Here is an 18645-nt window from a genome sequence, read left to right as displayed (position 1 = left end):
AATCTCACAGACTTGTCAGTCTTTCAATAATGAAGTCGGGAAAATAAATTCACAGACACCCTAGTGAATTGGCACTGTAAGTGACAGAAGCCCTTCTAAATCCTCTGTTTACACTGGGGATTAGTGAAGTAGATTTTGAGTTGCACACTGAACAGTCCATGGTCAAGGGAACCTGCTCCCTGTCAGCCTGCAGGGCATAAGGACAAAGCATGGTCCTGGTAGGAAGTGACCCATAAACATATTCCTACCCAGGATTTATACAAAGCCAGTCTGCCTCACAGAAACTCCATATGACCATTAACTGGCCCGCAAGGCCTGCCAGGAGGCCTAATTACAGGTCTACAGAGCCCAATAACAAAAGCTGAAGGGCTTTAGCCTAGGGATGACCTGCTTTATACTGACTTGATAGAGTCCATGTAGAGGACCCAAAAGAAAGAGGTTTAGCTTTAAAATTCTCCCCAGAGATCCAGCATTGTACTTAAGTCTAGAAGGCCCACATGCAACATACTTCAGTTAAACATACCACTCTCGCAGAATTAGCATTCAACTACTGTCTGCTTAACATCTGCTCCAACATGGCGAGTTGCTGTGCCACTGTCAGACTCTCGCTGACAGCTTTCTTCTCACTAAATACTACTAAAGGTAAACAACAGCATCCAAATACAAACATGTGATACATGCTAAAACAGACAAAACATTTGAAAAGCCAGTTACTTCATGATTCCATGCAGAAAACAATAGTTTTATCATTTCTGAGCAGCAGAAAGACAAACGTCAAACTCACTGTTGGAAACAAAGTTAAATTGACATTATCAATTTATTCTGTATCTAAGCCACACAAACTTATGTAGAACTTTGAAGTTTGTAACTACATTTGAAGAAAAAAGTTTTAACGAATACCTAAGTAAACTAAACTATTTAATGTTTTACTCTTTTTTTAAAGTAATGTTTTTAATTCTTACTAATATCTAACAGTTTACGCATGCAGCATGATGAAGGTATGTGGCTCCGCTTCTCTTTGATAACTTTATAAAGTCACTCAGGCGATGCTATAAAGAACAGCCGCTGAATTTCCCACCTCACATTATATTGGGAATGCTGAGGACTTTATTGTAATAATTTATTTCACTCTCATAATAACTCTGAAAGTTCATATTGTTATTTTCATTTTATGAATGAACAACTGACATTCAGCAAGTATTAACAATGTCGCTGTAGCTTTCTCAGCAACCAGGAGCAGCACCTCAGGCTCCCAGCTGCAGAACTAAATACCACATTTCAACGCTTCTCACACTAAATTGCGAACATTTACTGGAAGAGTTCGAACCAGATAGTTTATAGCATTTTATAGGTATTCACCTAAATTCCGGAATAACAAGATGAGGCAATAAAGGAGAATGACTTGCTTAAGCGTAAATTATGCTAATGATTGAACCAGCTACAATTTAGACTACCGACATGCCCTCAAAGAGACCACACAGAGAAAATGAATCTAAAAACCATTGATATGAAGTCTGAATGAACTTTTTCATCATTTGCTCTGCTTGGGAATAGGGAAGTATCCTAACATGAAAGCTCTGTCACAACAAACCATCCTACTTCAGGGGTCAGAAAACTATGGAGCAAGTCTCTCTGTCAGCTGTAAAACAGTAAAGCAGAGGAGCTTTCAATGGTCCCTGAAGTAGTAACTTTATCAATTCTCTTCATTTGTAATTCTTGGAGTCTCAAGTATTTAATGCTAGACTGAGATTGAGTGTTGCAACTCCTGAGATCGTAAGTCTATGCAAAGGAGAAGGAAGGATCAGAACGTGGTTTCAGAGTACCTAATGAGTAAGTGGGAAGGCAAATCTCAATTTAATATACTACAGAGGAACTACGGCATTTATGGCATATTGCTAAGCAAGACTTCTGATTTGGATCCTAATGTATATATGCATGCAACTAATCTGTGTTTAACATTAACCAACTTGGAGCCCAGGAAGGGCCACTGAAATGGAAGCACCTAGATTTCGGACAGGAAATCAAAGATTGCAACATTAACCTAGATTTTCTAAAGTTAGACAATTAGATACTATTAATGTTCTATATAATTAAGGGGAAAAAGCTTTCTCATGAGTTGAACTTTAATCTTTTTGCATTATCAATCAAAAACCTTTCAGAATCTAAAGCAGATTTGTAGCTAGAACTTATTGTACTATATATACATTAAATCTACAAAAATAAACTATCCATTTTGTAATATTCTCTGTCACTGTTTTCTGATTAATAAAGCTCAAGCATTGAAACTAAGGGGAGTAAGAAATCAAAAGTCAGAAATCACTGAATTTGCTTTCTAATCAGCTATGCAAGTTTTCATGATTCTTGTAAAATGGAGTTAATTACCTAAGATAAAGGATTTATAAAAGTACTTTGAAAACTTGAGGCACAATTCAAAGTGCCATGAATGTCATTTAGATGATAAAGTACTATTCATAATATTTTTGTCATGTACTAACTTAAAGCTTATGAGTTTACATTTATATAGTCATAATATCTCATAGTCATCAAAAACTTTATTTTTTGGAACGTCACAAAATGCCTCCATCAGTTACAATTAACATTTAAATATTTCTGAAGCTGTTAAATTCTCCTTTTAGATGAGCATATAAAGTAATAAGCAATTGGGGCATGTCATCACTCATTCCCCTGTCCTAGTTTCCCCCATGGCTGGTTCCCTCCTAAACAGCCGTCCATTCTCCTTTCAAGTCACCTGCTATCTATGACTTTCTCTGCATCCTCACACTAAGATTTCTTCAACACGCTCATGATCACCGTTCTAGCTTCATAATCTGCACGCATATATGCAATATCCAAACATGTAATTTTAATTTTATATTCTGTATATAATTGGGTATTTTGCTGTTTGAGATTGCCTATTTTATTTAATATTCCTAGTTCCACACAGTTTCTTGCAAATGTCATGATTTCATTTTTTTAGCCAATTAAAATTCCACTGTAGCCGGGCGATGGTGGCGCACGCCTTTAATCCCAGCACTCGGGAGGCAGAGGCAGGCGGATCTCTGTGAGTTCGAGACCAGCCTAGTCTACAGAGCTAGTTCCAGGACAGGCTCCAAAAAAAGCCACAGAGAAACCCTGTCTCAAAAAACCAAAAAAAAAAAAAAATTCCACTGTATATGCATTACATTTACTTTGTCTGTTCATCTGCCAACATCCAGGCTGGGTTCATTTCTGGGTATCATGAAACATGCAGCAATGAACACAGAAGTGCAAGTATGTCTGTGGTGCTCATTAAAGCCCTTCCAGCAATGAACACAGAAGTGCAAGTATGTCTGTGGTGCTCATTAAAGCCCTTCCAGCAATGAACACAGAAGTGCAAGTATGTCTGTGGTGCTCATTAAAGTCCTTCCAGCAAATGTCCTGGGTAATATGGGGGCTTCTATTCATAGTTTCTTGATTAACTTCTATTAATTCCCTCAGCAGCAAGTATTTAAAGGCTTAAACTTTCAGGTTATTAGCTCTCGGGTTATTATATTATATATTATGTATATTATATTAGTTCAAGTTATTATAGATAATGACTTATCTATCAGAGATTAACAGTTGGAATTCTATCATGGTGTTATGATAGAGACAAAAAAACTAGTGGAGAGAGGTAATAGGAGAAAATAAAACAAAACAAGACATGAGCTAAATGTTCCAAGTGGAAAAAACATAGGCAATTCAGGGAATAATTACAGGTTATGAAATCTAAGCAATGAATTTTTTTTGGAGTTTGTCACTCTCTTGGGCACACACACAAAGGGCTCTACATTTTACTACAGAGACACTTGTCCAACCATGCTCACTGTTGCTCTATTCATAACAGCCAGAAATTTCAAAAAGCCTAGATGTGCACTAGCAGATGAATGGATTAAGAAAATGTAGTACATTTACATAATAGAATATTACTCAGCTTTTAAAGGAAGCAAAATCATAAAATTTAAAAATCATAAAATTTGAATGGAGCTAGAAAGAAAATCATCCTAAGTGAGAAATTCCAGACCAAAAGAGACAAATATGGCATGTATTTCCTTATATATGAATGTCAGCTTTTGAGCCTTTTACAGGCATTCTAAAATCCATACAACAGCAGAGGTTAGGTACAGAGTAAGGGAAGGAGGGAAGGATTTCCCAGTGGAGGGAGTATAAAATGGAGAGAGGACAGGAAGGAGATAAGCGAGGGAATGGGAGGAGTGCCAGCTAATACTAAGGGTCATTTGAGAAATCACATGGAAACCTACTACAGTGGCAACAGCTTGAAATATATACATATACGAAAGAAATAAAAATGGAATCACCAAATAATGAAGAAGAAAAATTCCCAACTAGACATCTTTCACCATCAAATGAACCTTCCAGTGCAGAAATGGTTTATATCTAATTGAATTGTTTGTCAAGGAGCCCCATGGAAACCCCAAATCAACACAGGCAATTGCCAAGACTGCTGTGGTTTTCCACAAACTGAGGGTAAGGCCTTGTTGCTGAAAAGAACACCTATATAGCTCGCTGAACAGAGGAGTGGTGGTAGTCTCTAACTAGAGCCTTCACCCCTACTGACTAGTGTACAAGGTGCTGAAAGACACTCTTGCATGATACCGAGGAGAAAGGTAAACACCACCCAGCTACAAAAGCTTTGATCTACTTGAAGTCTATCTTCAAGACAGACTGCTACAATTGTGGGATAAAGCTTGTGGGAGTAACCAATCAATACCTGACTGGATTTAAGGCCCACACCATAAGATGGAACCCATGTCTAGCCACTGTTAGAGTGGCTAAAAACCTGACTAGATAGGACACAGACCTGGAAGAAAACCAAACACTACTGCTCAGCTAAAGGAATATAGCAATAAAATAACTCCTAATGATAGTCTATTATATCCACAAGTCAGTGTCTTGTTCAGCCATCAAGAAACTTCGTTCCACAGATACAGAAACTAATACAGAGAACAATGTGGAGAGAGAAAGAGGGAGAGGAGAACTAGAGGAAGAGAGGGAGGAGGAGAGGGAGGGAAGGAGAGAGAGAGAGACAGAGACAGAGAGAGACAGAGAGAGAGACAGAGAGAGAGAGAGAGACAGAGAGAATCTTTAGCAAACCTTCCTCTCAGGCAGAAAGAGTATAAAGAGCCAATGGAGATGGAAGATCCCAAGGAAACAAGGCTTTCTAGACACAACTGCACCGATGCACATAAGAACTCACAGACCATGGCAGCATGCACAGAGCCTGTATAGATCTAAGCCAGATGAGATCCCAGCATTAAGAGGGAAAGTGGACACAAACCCCCACCCCTAGACCAGAAGCTGTCTCCAAGTGTCACCCATTCTAAAAGGAAAATTCAGTTAATCCAAAGGAGTCCCACTGGGCGTACAAGGCACAGTTGATGGCAGGCTCCAAGCCCAGTAGCAGACAGCCACCACAAACGAACTCAATGGTATTTTTGGAGATGTTCTGTCTCATAATGACTGGTTTGGGCTTTTTTTTTCCCCTTGCTGGTCTTTGACTTATATATTATGATTTTGGATATTATGATTTTATGTTTGTGTGTGTGTTTCTCATGCTTTTTTCTGTTTTCTATTTTTAGTATGTTTTAAATTCTAGTTTGTTGTTTAAAATTGGCTTGGTTGTTTTCTAAAGAAAGAAAAAAGGCCTGGATGGGATCTGAGATGAGATGAGGAAGGGGAAACTGAAACTGGAATAAACTGTACAAAAAATTTCAATTAAAAATATGGAAATGAAAACTGAAAGTGTATAGATCCATTACACAGAATCTCAACAGTCATGGACAGGTATACTGTTGTTTTTGCATTGAGAGACACTGGGTAATTTCAGCAAAGATGAGGCACTGTGAATGGGTGCCTGAGACACAACAGTGCAGACACAAGACAGAAACCCTGGTGTGAGCGGATCAGGCACTTCATATGTCGCTTGTTGTCACAGTAGCCCTGGAAGAAAGTCACCACCCTTACCCCTCATCTACGACAGACTTAGAACACAAAGAATCTCCAAATCTAAAGACTTTCAAACAGCTAGCTGAAATGGATAACAGTCCCTAATTGATACAATAGGGAATCATTTGTATATTGCAGTTGAGAATATAAAACTGTTTGTTTAGTATGGAAAATTGTTGGGGTTTTAAAGAATCGAAGAATTGCCAAATGATTCCACAATTATTACTTTACAAAAGTATTCTCAGAAACTAAAAGCAGGCGCTCAGATTAGTCTATTAGTATTTATAACAACATTATTCAACACTACTTAATAAACAGAGTTCAAATTTTTTATCACTGAATGAATGTATAAGCAAATTGTACACAAATATCATTCAACCATAAGAAGAAATGAACTACTGATATGTTACAACATGGAAATACGTCTAAAACAGAACACATGACAGATATAAAAACCCACATATTACATATGGCATTTCAGAGACAGAAGGCAGACTGGTGGTTGCTAGAAGAAAGGAAGATGAAAAGAAACTATAGAAAGTAAGGGTTGTCTTTACCAACTGAACTCACGCTCTTCTACCATTCTCCATGTTGTAGGTTTACTGATATTCTACACCGCCCAGCTATCTACTTTCCCTCTGAGGTAACAAAGTATCATTAAAAATAACACTGGACACTTTCAAAGAAAAATAAAACATCACATCACTACACATCAATCTATTCATAGCAGTGTAAAACAGCATGAAAAACAGCCGTCTGGTTTTAAAAAGTGGTCACTGAACTAGTGGTAATAAAAGGCAGTGTAAAGTTTTCATGAAGCAATTCAGCACAAGGCATATAGGTATAAAAACTTATGCTATATATTAATACCCTATAATTTCAAAAACTTACTTCTATAGTAATTTATAATAACAATAGTTACTGCAAGAGATTCTAGAGTCAATGTGCACATATGTATTTGCTCCAAAATATAACATTGCTGTTTGGTGGTCTGAAATTATCATTAAATCCTCAATTTGAATTCGTCAGAATGGAATGTATAAGCTCTTTGTAACCCTTAAAAGGTAAATAATACACACACACACACACACACACACATTTTAAGGAGTACATTTAGATTTAAAGTTAAATTATTAGTATATAGAAGGCAGCATGGATTTTTAGAGCTATTTCAAAAGGTAAAAAAATGTTTTTGTGAAACTGTACCACTGGGAAATTAAACATAGCATTTTAAAATTAGATGGCAACAGAATACACTGGCCAATGAATTAGCCAATTGGAATTAGAGGAATTTAATATAGCACTGGCCTTATTTTCTCCAAAATAATGTAAATCTTAATTAATCAATTGTAACTTATACAAAAGTTAAGTAGAAATAGATTATAGTGTTAAATACAAATTACAAAATAAAAAAACTTCCAAAAGAAAACATCAGAAAAAAATCACAGTCTAGAGTTAAAGAATTTTATTTTACCAAAAGTACAATCCATAAAAGATGAAAATCAACATGTATTTTATTAAAATTAAACTTTAAAACTAAAACCTGATTTATCCATTAAACATGCAAAGAATGAGTTTTTAGCACATATCACTTTATATTAGCAACAAATAGGTGACATTTATCCAAATATATAATCTAGATCCAAACATATGATCTAGATTTGTGAAAAATTTTAAACTAGGAAAAACCTTTTAACTCATGTATAAGCATGCTACCAGCCTAGGATTTGTTTATTTCATAAAAGTGAATTGTCAACACTTACCAGCAGCTTCAAGGACCATCTGTAGTCTGGCTTTGGCCTGCTCAGCTGGTGGCTAAAAATCAACCATAAAAGAAATGGACAGTTCAGTTTTAACAAACAGATTGTAAATTAGAGCACTACTAGGTACTGAAAAGGAAGGAAGCCTTCCCACAGTCACTATCACTACCCATCCAAACTCTACCACAGTAATATTTCACAACAACTTCACTCACCTTTAATAGAAAATCACCTTTTAATTAATACAATCCAAGAATGATAAAACTCTTTGGTTGTTTCCTAACACTGTATCACTAAGCAATAACAGTAATAACTGTAAACCCAATAATAAGGCAAAAAATAGTATATAAGAACAGATTCTCAAATCATATTGCTTCCTCGTATATAGAAATATTTAAGTAACCTATCTAAATTTAAGTAAACTAACAATTTAAGTTTTGCATGTCGGGGAAGTCAGGCCCTAAAATTAAGTATTTTCAAACTGAATTTGAAATGGAAATTGTGCAGAAGATAAGATATAATATACCACACATATTTTCAGTTTCCATTTGCTCCCCTAAAACTGTTGATCAAGAGAACGTTGACTCAACTCTGGCAATAAGGTTGAAACTAACAAAAATCGCACTCCATCATATAAACAAACTGGAAGACAAAAACCACATGACCATCTCATTTGATGCAGAAAACGCCTTTGATAAAAATCCAACATGCAGTCATGATAAAGTCAAGGAGAGATTAGGAATACAAAGGACATAACTCAACACAATTAAGGCAGTTTACAACAAGCCCATAGCCAACATCAAATTAAGTGGAAAAAACTCAAAGTAATTCCACTTCAATCAGGAATAAAACAAGGTTGTCCAGTTTCTCCATACCTATCCTATATAGGACTTGAAGTCTTACTAGAACAATAAGACAACTGAAGGAGATCAAAGAGATACAAATTGAAAATAAAAAAGACAAAGTACTGTTATTTGTAGAGAATAAGACAGTAAATGTAAGTGACCCTAAAAATTACACTGGAGAACTCATTGGCTACAAAATCAACTTAAAAAAAATCAGTAGCTCTCCTATATACAAATGACAAATGGCCTGATAAAGAAATCAGGTAAATCACAATAGTCTCAAATAATATAAAATATCACAGGGTAATTCTACTAAGCAAGTGAAAGACTTGTATGTTGAAAATTTCAAGTCTTTGAAGAAAGAAATGGAAGGAGATAGCAGAAGACAGAAAGATCTTCCTAGCTCATGTTACGGTGGGATTAACATAGTAAAAATGACCACCCTATCCAAAGTAATCTACAGATTCATTGCAATCCCCACCAAAACTGCAACAGAATACTTTACAGACTTTGAAAGGAAGATACCCAACTTCATATGGGAACACAAAAAACTGAGGATAAGTAAGGCAATCCTGAATAATAAATGATGAAGATCTCACCATTCCAAATTTCAAGCTGTACAACAGAGCTATAGTAATAAAAACCGAATGGTAGTGGCATAAAAATACACACTTTGACTAATGGACTCAAAGAGAAGACTCAGACATAAATCCACACATCTATGGACACCTGATTTTTTGATGAAGACGCCAGAAATATACACTGGATAAAAGGCAGCATCTTCAACTAATACTCCTGATCAAACTGGATGTCTGCATGTAGAAGAATGCAAACAGATCCAGATATATCAATGTGCATAAAAAGCAACTCCAAATGGATCAAAGACCACAACAAATCAGAAACACTGAACCTGATAGAAGAGAAAGTGTGAATAGCCTCGAATTTGCTAGAATAGGAGCAGATTTTTCTGAACAAAACATCAATAGAGCAGGCACAACAATTAATAAATGGGATCTCATGAAACCTAAAAGCTTCTGTAAGTCAAAGGACCCCATCAATAGGATAAAAGGGTAGCCTACAGAATGGGAAAAGATTTTTACCAACTCCATATCCAATAAGGGCTAATATCTAAATTATATAAAGAACTCAAGAAACTAGACATCAACAAACAAAATAATATAATTAAAAACGGGGTACATACCTAAACAGAGAATTCTCAATAGAGGAATCTCAAATGGCTGAGAAACACTTAAAGAAATGTTCAACGTCCTTATCCACTAGGGAAATGTGAAATCGAGATGACTTTGAGATTCCACCTTAGACCTGTCAGAATGGTTAAGATCAGTAACACAAGTGACAGTCCATGCTGGAGTGGATATGGAGCTTCCATCCACTTGTCCATTGCTGGTGGAGTGCAAACTTGTACGGTCACTATGGAAATCAGTGTGACAGTTTCCCAGAAAACTGGGAATAAACCTACCACAAGGTCCAGCTATAAAACTCTTGAACAAATACCCCCAAATTCCTCCATATTACCACAAAGACCTTTGCTTTATTCTTAATAGCCAGAAACTGGAAACAATCTAGATGTCCCTCAACCATAGAATGGATAAAGAAAATGTTGTACATTTACACAATGGATTATTACTTAACTGTTTTTAAAAATGACATCATGAAATTTGCATGCAAATGGATGGAACTAGAAAAATATCCTGAGTGAGGTAACCCAGACTCAGACTGAAAATACAGTATGTATTCACTTATATATGGATGTAAGCCATTAAATGATAAGCAACCTATATAATCCACAGATCCAGACAGACTAGGCAGAGTAAGGGACTAAGTGGCACACGTGGATCTCCCTAGGATGGGAAAATAGAACAGATTTTAAGGTAGACTAGTGGTGGGTAGGGACAGGAGTGAGATGGAGGGAAGGGGAAAAAGCGTTGATGGAGGAAATATGTGTAAGACAGACAGAATTGAGGGCATTTTAGGAATGATATGCAAACCTAGTGAAGTGGAAACTTCCTCAAATATACGAAGGTGATCTCAGATGAGGTCTCCTAATAATAGAGGATACAGAGTCCTAACTGGCTATCTCTTGTCACCTAAAAGGGCTTCCGGTAGCGAGACCGAGTTCTATTCAATTGAGCTGTTGGCTAAGAGGGTTCCATGGAAACCCAAAACAACTCAGGCTGTAGCTAAAACAATGGTTTGCTCTCAGAAGTGATGTCTGGGTCCCATTACTGAGAACAATACCCACTCAACTCACTGAGCAAGTCAAAGATGAGCTGGTATCTTCATGGAGCCGTCATCCCTACCACCATGCTAGGGTGGGCTTTGCTGATGCAGCTGTCCATGAGTCTTTCTGCTCCTGTACATAACTTCAATATTTTAAAACTCATTTGTTTTCCAACTTCAATTTTGCCAATATGTTTACTTTGGTCTGCCACTGGTTCCCAATTCTCCAAGAACATAATAGCCATGGCACATGATGGAGAACAGGAAATAACTGTGTGGGCTCAATCTTCTCCTTCTACATTGATATGCGTTGCAGGGTTCACGCTCAGGTATTCAGGGTTGGAAAGCAAGTGACCCACCGAGCATCCTGCCAGCCCCATACTGCATTTCAAGTGCATATTTTCCCTTCACCTGCCATATGGTGAGGAAAGTTCCTGTGGCAGGTGGGAGAACTGGCCTTGCCTGTCGCCAGCTTCAGCACTTGGCAGAGTGGTCCTGCATCATGCTTGGCCAACGCAGTAGAGCTGGCCCTGGTGGCGTAGGTGAGCTGCCCACCCCCATGCTTACTTACAGAGACTGAACTCGCCAGGGCAGTGCTGGAGAGCTCATCCTGGTGTTGAGGATGAGGGAGAGCTGGAGGGCTGATCAACCCAGCACCCACCCCAACCCAGATGCAGGACTATGAATAAGCCCACCCCATCAACCACCCCACCTATGAGCTGCTGGAGCACTTGAAGGCGTTGGTTCTGCAGATCCAAAGCTGCAGGATCTTTAAGACACAGGGCAACAACAGGATATCAAGAGGAGTGCCAGTGATGGCCCAGTATTGATGGTGTACAGAAGTCAAAGGCCTCAAACCAAACCACTGACTCATTGCAATGAACAGTTGCGAGGAAGATGTACGTGCTAAAGAATATACTATGTGACTCACTGGGCCACACTACAGCTTCCATGATGAAATTTTTCTTTTATTTTAAATTTCATTTTGTTGATTTCAGCCCTCAGTTTGATTATTTCCAGTCTTCTACTCCTCCTAGGTGAGTCTGCTTCTTTTTTTTTCTAGAGCTTTCAGGTGGACTGTTAAGTCTCCAATGTGTGCTTTTTCTGTTTTCTTTAAGTGGGCACTTAGTGCTATGAACTTTCCTCTCAGGACTGCTTTCATAGTGTCCCATAAGTTTGAGTAGGTTGTTTCTTTATTTTCATTGAATTCGAGGAAGACTTTAATTTCTTTCTTTATTTCTTCCTTGATCCAGGTATGGTTCAGTAGTTGACTGTTCAATTTCCATGAGTTTGTAGGCTTTCTGGGGGTAGCCTTGTTGTTGAATTCTAACTTTAATCCATGGTGATCTGATAAGACACAGGATGTTACGAATATTTTTTTGTAACTGTGGAAGTTTGCTTTGTTACCCAGTATGTGGTCAATTTTCGAGAAGGTTCCATGAGCTGCAGAGAAGAACATATATTCTTTCCTATTTGGGTGGAATGTTCTATAGATGTCTGTTAAGTCCATTTGATTCATTACCTCCATTAATTCTCTTATTTCTCTGCTAGGTTTCTGTCTGATTGGTCTGTCCATTGGTGAGAGAGGAGTGTTGAAGTCTCCTACTATTAGTGTGTGCGGTTTGATGGCAGCCTTGAGTTTTAGTAATGTTTCTTTTACGTACGTGGGTGCTTTTATATTAAGGGCATAGATATTCAGGATTGAGACTTCATCCTGATGAATTGTTCCTGTTATGAGTATAAAATGTCCCTCTCCATCTCTTCTGATTGATTTGAGTTTGAAGTCAACTTTGTTAGAAATTAGTATGGCCACACCTGCTTGTTTCTTAGGTCCATTTGCTTGATAAACCTTTTCCCATCCCTTTACTCTGAGTAGGTGCCTGTCTTTGTGGTTAAGGTGTGTTTCTTGTAAACAGCAGAATGTTGGATTTCATTTTGTTTTATTTTGGGGGGAGGTTGCCAGGGCAGAGGACTGATGTGAAATAATGGGGAGACGAGTGAGATTGAGATGCATGATCAATAAAAATTTTTTTAAAAGTTAAATTAGAAAAAAAAGGATACATTTTAATTCAGGGCTATTGTAATTTTACTGTAATAGAAAAAGTGATGTTTTTCCTTTTGGTTCTCAGCAAGATTGCAATGTTTTTAAATAAAATATTTTTAACAAAATTAAGATTATACAAATTTTACCATGTCAAAACCATATTGTAGTTAGGTTAAGAGAAAAAAAAAGATAGAAAAGCTCTTATGATCGAAATAGCTAAAAAAGGATGGGGGGGCATGGATAATAGGGGACCAAGAGACAAAGAGAGTAGGTTCCAGGGTAGAGGAAAGGAGGCTATGGATAATGTGCAGAGAACTAATACAGTATCTCTTAAGAAGCCCGAAAGCATCACCTAAACACAAGGCAGAAGAAGAAAGAAAGACTGCAAGTGGGGTGGACACACACAAGGGGCAATGGCCAGGAGGAAGGCCAGCATAAAGGGCTGGAAACACTAAAGACATTTTTAATATGGGTGCTATGCACAAGCATTAGGGGTATGTAAACATGCAAATAATATGTACTTATTTTATTTTATTTTTGAGATTATAATTGCAACAATTCCTTCTTCCCTTTCTTCCACCAACACCCCACAAACCCTTCCCTGCTCTCCTTCAAATTCATGAACTGTTATTGTGCATTCTCTCTCTCTCTCTCTCTCTCTCTCTCTCTCTCTCTCTCTCTCTCCCTCTCTCCTTCAAATTCATGATCTGTTATCGTGTACACACACACACACGTTCTCCTTCAAATTCACGACCTCTTTGTTATTGCATCCACATACACACAGACACACACGTTCTCCTTCAAATTCACGACCTCTTTGTTATTGCACACACACACATACACACATGCTCCTTCAAATTCACAACCTCTTTGTTATTGCACACACACACACACACACACACATGCTCTCATTCAAATTCATGGCTTCTTTGTTATTGCACACACACACACACACACAAACACACATTCATAAAAATAATCTGTTCAATCCATATAATACTACTGGTATGTATGTTCCAGGGCTGTCCATTTGACAGTGAGCAACAAATTGGTGTGCTCTTCTCCGGGAAAGAGCACTTCTCCCATCCTCAGCTTTCCTCAGTTATATTTTCTGCACAGAGAATCTACAACTTTCATCAGATTTCAAAGTCATCTAGATTTTTTAAATTAAGGCTTAGCCTTCTAAAGTATTAATAAATGGTTTTAAATTCCATTCATTTGAACTGTGGATTCAAACGCATCCCTCCTCATGTTACAATATGAGTGATAATTCACTAACGTAAGTAAGTTCATAACTCTTTAATTGTCTATTATTCTTCTTTCAGAAGCTTGGGTCAAGGTTGCAGGAATGAACGAAGTAATAATATTCTCTGGGGTATAAGAGCAGCAGACAGCAAGAGTACTTGACTGGCTACAAGTCCCTATTCCTGACACAAGGAGCTAAGTCATCCATCTGCTATGTTTAAAAATTATGTTTTGGTTGATTTTTAAAATTTTTTCTTATGTTTTTGTGATTAAAATATAATTATATAATTTCCTTCTTCTCTTTCTGCCCTCCAAACCCCACATACCCATCCTCCTCTTGTTCAAATTCATGGCCTTTTTTTTTCATTAATTGTTACATATGTGGTGCATATGTTTTTAGGTACTGGATAACAAATTGTGGTGATCTTCCCTAGGGGAGACTATTTTCCTGCTCTCTACATTCCTTGGTTGCCTGTAGTTCTTCGTAGGACTAGGTCCTGTGGCTTCCCCCATCTAATGTCTACTGTCTATTGTTGCCCTTATTAAGGTCAGATTTAGGCAGTCGTGTTGGTGAGACCTTATGGTTGTAGTCTCTGACATTACTGTAAGACACAATCTCAAAGCAAACTTCCTGACCCTGGGCTCTGAAAAGATTTCCATGCTCTCCTTCACAGAGGATCCCTGAGCCTTAAGTGGAAGCTTTGATTTGTAGATGTTCCCACTGTGGCTGGCTCCACAGCTCTGCATTTTGATTACTTTTTGTTTGTTTGTTTGTTTGTAATGGTCTCTGTCTCTTGATAAGATCAGTGGTAAGGAGTACTCTTATCTGTGGGCAAAGATAAATATTCAAATGTAGTTTGGGATTGTATAGTTAGTAAAGGATTGGTTACAAGTTCTCTATGATCTATGACTTCACTAGCCCTGTGTAATTGGCTATGTTTCCAATACCATAATTTCCCTTTTATGTCTAATTAGAGAGTTGATAAGTTACTGCCAAGATGTGTGTGCTACTATAGCACCCTTATGGTTATGGCCTCACGCTGATTGTTGATGTGGTTTATAGGCACTATAGACATCATAGCTGGGAGAACTGTTAGCTCCTTCTCTCCCTTGAAGCTTGTTTATGAGACAGGGGTCCGTCTATGATGTTCACAACTGCATGTGGTTTGTAGCCTCAAGCAATAGTCACGCACTAGCCTCTCCAGTAGCTGGACTACAGGTATGTAACAATATTCCTTACTGCTTACTTTTAGGACCCGAGGCTGTATGGTTTTCAAAATAACTTTCAGAGGCACACACCTTTAATCTCAGCACTTGGGAAGCGGAGGAAGGCAGAATCTGTGAGTTTGGGGTCAGCCTGGTCTACAGAGAGAGCTCCAGGGCTGTTACAGAGAAAAACCATACATCAAAAAAAACAAAATAAAACAAACAACAACAACAAAAACTAATATTAAGGTCCTTGTAAAGATCAGTCAGGTTAAAATGACCCCTCTGAATAGTCTGGAATTGTATCCTGAGCATTCAGAACAGCTCTTGGAACACAGCAGACTCAATATACAATTTGTTGAATAAATGAATGAACCTTCTTTTTCACTGCATGGATATAAATAATAAAATCAACCAAAGTTGAATTTTATATATTACATATAACCACTATTTAGATAAGAAATTGCTTATGCTCCTTCATTAGTAACTAGTTTATATGCTTGAGTTAGTTGTGCTTAAGTATACCAGCACTACCTCTGGCATCTTTTGGCCCTTATACTAGTCAATAGGCCATTTAGATGAGGTTTTTCTTTGTGTGTGTGTGAGAGAGAGAGAGAGACAGAGATAGAGAGAGACACACACAGAGAGAGATAGAAAGAGAGAGACTGGGGGGGAGTGGGCGGGGCTTGTCTTTTAAAGGGACAGGGTACCCAGGAGACAGACAAGGCCAGCAGATGACAACAAATGGAGAAAAATCACAATAAGATTTTTATTCTTTTCAGAGAAAGCAATATTAATTTTTAAAAATGAAGTCATTTAAGATCACTTCCAAAATCTTCTCCTAAAAGTCTTTAGTGTCGTTATAGTGTTAAAATTCTTAAGACAACAGAAGGCATTTAAGACTATAAACCTACAGCATATGATATCATAGATCAGATGTATAAAACATACCACATATATGCTTTTCATATATAGTTATCTGGCCAATCAATTCATATTACAGACGAATATCACCTTCAAAAGGCAGGGAGCCATGTATTCTTCCCTGTCTTGGATAAGGAAAGGCTCTGATATACACAATATACCACAAATATGATGTACTATAAAATTAATTTAAAAAAATCTGAACTTGTTAATAAAAATAACTATGCAACAAAAATGGCTGAACATGGAAAAAGATGAGGCAGATCATTTTTTAGTGGTTACAGTATAGGAGAACACTATTGTGATTCAAAGTGATGGGTGTAATTTTTTAATTCATACCCCTTGAAGGATCTGATCTGCTTACTATTCCTTTCACCAACCCATATTATAAAGGTAGCTTAAGTATGCCAGAGTAACTGTGAAGAACCCTGCTGCTGGACTGAAAAGTAGCCGGGAAGAGCTGGGAAAGGCATCTCTAGGGAAGATCAAGTTAACAGAGGTGGGCAGACCCTCATAATGACGGGTTAGTTGTCTAACTCACAGTCAACAAATCCTGAACACGTACCCATCTATCACTCTAAGTTTTCCCTGATCTGGGTTCCCATCTTGTACCCTCCTCCACTTCAGGCCTTAACAGCTATACATCCTACTAAAAGAGAGAACTCACGCTAGATACTTGGGGCACAAAGAACCCTTAAAAAGACTTTAATATTAAGGAAGATAGGGCAACAAGATTCCTTCCTTGAGCAACTCTGCCTAAAGTCCAGGCAGGAAGAGCAGTTATATCATACAGGAAATAAGGAAATGTCTTGTAGACCTGGCAGCACCTAGTGGGGTCAACAGGAGAAAGTTTAGAGCAATATTTTGAAAGGAACAATAGTGACCCTTTTTCAGTTTTATTTAAATACTGGACATGTACTTCAAGATGCATATAAAGCAAGATTCCTCTAAACTTCTACAGTGTTAGGGGATATTTTACTCTAAATACCAGAGTAAAGACTGAAAAACAGTTTTTGAAATCAGAAAGTTTAGTTTGATTTTAGCACAGACTTTTAGGATTGTTCAAACTAAACATCAGGGAAAACTCTAGACTCCAGAAATACTCAGGTACATTCCCACTGCCCAGTATCATCTGTGACCCTACATGCTTGCAGGAAGCTGTTCAAACCTAACAATTCTGGTTCTGTCATTACCTTAAGAAAAAACGTTTCTATCTAGAATCCATGAAGTCTGAAGTGCTGGGATAAATTCCCAGGGACTCGAAAGTTCTGTGAGGTGTTTTCGATACATATGTCTAAATATCTTTACTCAAATACTACAAAGATATATAATATCTATATATCTGTACTCAAATACTAAAAATCAAATATTGGTATAAGTCAATAAATATATAGCTTATTTCCAAGCATTTCAATGTAATTTTAGCACCATAAGTGTGATCATAATATGATTTGGTTGGTACTATGCAATCTCCCCAACTGCCAACAGTTACTTTAACTGTACCAGCCTGCTGCTATAGAGGCTGTCCAAATGGGGACAACACTGGCCCTGCACACACCACTGGTGATTTTATTCTAAATATTTTGCAGTTATAAATTCAAAATTGACAGGTAAAGGATGTTCGAATATAGTCTCTAACTTTTCAAGCTGTATTAATTGAAGTTTGTAAGATTATTAATTCTACGTTAAATTTTCATAAAAGGTAAATAAAAAATACTATCTGACTCAAGAACAGAAATGAGGGGAAGCGATGACTTTTTTCTTATTGCACTTCTATTTGTTCTAACTGCACTCAGACCATGTTAGACAAAGCCAGAGCTCTCAGTACAAATGAGGGATTGGCTAGAGATGGAACAGAAAACCACTGGCAGGACGATGAGGCCTGCACACAGCACAGACAGGGACTGGGCTTCAACAGCTCTTCTCTTCACACTTACTCTGGAGGTGAGACAGCTCAGCACACAGCACCTGCCATGGCAACAGCAATTAGCAGGAAGGTAGAGGCTAGCTAAGATTAGTGTGAACGGGGCACAATAATGCCCTCCAGTGACCTCTAAACATAGGAAGCAGAGGCAGGAGGATCATGAAGTCCAGAGCTCTGTGGGTTACCCAGTGTCAATCTGTTTTAAAACAAAAACAAACACAAAAATAAAACAACAGAAAAAGAATTGTTGAATTGTATTTTAAAAAGATTGTATTGCCAGGCGGTGATGGCACACACCTTTAATCCCAGCATTCCGGAGGCAGAGGCAGGCGGATGGATCACTGTGAGTTCGAGGTCAGACTGATCTACAAGAGCTATATTTCTCAGGACAGGTTTCAAAGCTACAGAGAAACCCTGTCTCGAAAAACCAAAGGGGAGGGGGGGAGTGGGCGGGGCTTGTCTTTTAAAGGG

At 37.8% G+C, this 18645-nt stretch overlaps 1 protein-coding gene across 4 annotated transcripts in view; it reads right to left on the bottom strand.

Moving 5' to 3' along the window:
- Positions 1–18645, bottom strand: part of Rsrc1 (arginine and serine rich coiled-coil 1) — a 274653-nt gene that overhangs the window by 104619 nt on the left and 151389 nt on the right. For all 4 annotated transcript variants that reach the window (XM_013349017.1, XM_005344077.2, XM_026782630.1 and 1 more), the window contains exon 6: positions 7749–7800. In XM_013349017.1, the coding sequence (XP_013204471.1) occupies positions 7749–7800 (52 nt within the window). The remainder of the gene's footprint in view (positions 1–7748; positions 7801–18645) is intronic.

The sequence above is a fragment of the Microtus ochrogaster genome, chromosome 1, assembly GCF_000317375.1.
Source record: "Microtus ochrogaster isolate Prairie Vole_2 chromosome 1, MicOch1.0, whole genome shotgun sequence".
Taxonomy (NCBI): domain Eukaryota; kingdom Metazoa; phylum Chordata; class Mammalia; order Rodentia; family Cricetidae; genus Microtus; species Microtus ochrogaster.
The sequence above is the reverse complement of the archived record's forward strand: the minus strand, read 5'-3'. Positions and strand labels throughout refer to the sequence as shown.